Below are 774 nucleotides of genomic sequence, written 5' to 3'. Positions count from 1 at the left end.
CCTCTGGGGCCAGCGGCTGCGGCTGCAGGAGACCTCTCTGGCCCCGTTCGCCTTGCCGACAGTGTCCTTGCTGCCCGCAATCACGCTGGGGCTGCCCGCCCCTGCCAGGGTGAGTGGCTGGGGCGCCCCTCCCCCACTCCAAGCTCCCCAGCTTCTTTCACTCCCTGTCCTCCTGCCTCGCCCCATCACCTTCACTGTTCTTTGCTGGAATCTTCTTTCCTGTGACTCCTCCCCACTTCTCCCTCAGGCTGACAGTGACCGCAGGACCCATCCGACTCTGGGCCCTCGAGGGCCGGTCATGGGGAGCCCCCACGCACCCCTTTTCCTGCCCCATGGCCTGGAGCCTGAGGCTGGGGGAACTTTGCCCTCTCGTCTGCAGCCCATTCTCCTCCTGGATCCCTCAGTCTCTCACACCCCCCTGCTGACTGGTGAGTCCTGCTGCTTCTCCCAGGAAGGGCTGGATCCCTGCACCCTGCTGTGGGGCCAAGCCTGGGAAGGGCCCCGCTTTCCTGCCCTTCTCCAGCCCTGTCCTGTGCACATCCCCACTGAGCCCTGCCCACCCCTTGCCCTTCCTTCTTCACTCCCTAGGCTCTTCTCCTTATGTCCCCCCAACCCCTTCTTTCTAGTGCCCGGGCTTGGGCCCCTGCCCTTCCACTTTGCCCAGTCCTTACTGACTGCTGAGCGGCTCTCTGGGTCAGGCCTCCACCGGCCGCTAAGCCGGACCCGTTCAGAGCCCCTGCCCCCCAGCACCACCGCCCCCCCCCCCCACGCCCC

General features: G+C 66.4%; 1 protein-coding gene across 7 annotated transcripts in view; it reads left to right on the top strand.

The window, feature by feature from the left end:
• The window catches only part of HDAC7 (histone deacetylase 7), a 38,355-nt gene that overhangs the window by 20,764 nt on the left and 16,817 nt on the right, over positions 1-774 (top strand). For all 7 annotated transcript variants that reach the window (XM_027768322.1, XM_027768320.1, XM_027768323.1 and 4 more), the window contains 2 exons: positions 248-428; positions 627-693. In XM_027768322.1, the coding sequence (XP_027624123.1) occupies positions 248-428; positions 627-693 (248 nt within the window). The remainder of the gene's footprint in view (positions 1-247; positions 429-626; positions 694-774) is intronic.

The sequence above is a fragment of the Tupaia chinensis genome, unplaced genomic scaffold (genome assembly GCF_000334495.1).
Source record: "Tupaia chinensis unplaced genomic scaffold, TupChi_1.0 Scaffold145870_1, whole genome shotgun sequence".
In the NCBI taxonomy this organism is placed as follows: Eukaryota; Metazoa; Chordata; class Mammalia; order Scandentia; family Tupaiidae; genus Tupaia; species Tupaia belangeri.
The sequence above is the reverse complement of the archived record's forward strand: the minus strand, read 5'-3'. Positions and strand labels throughout refer to the sequence as shown.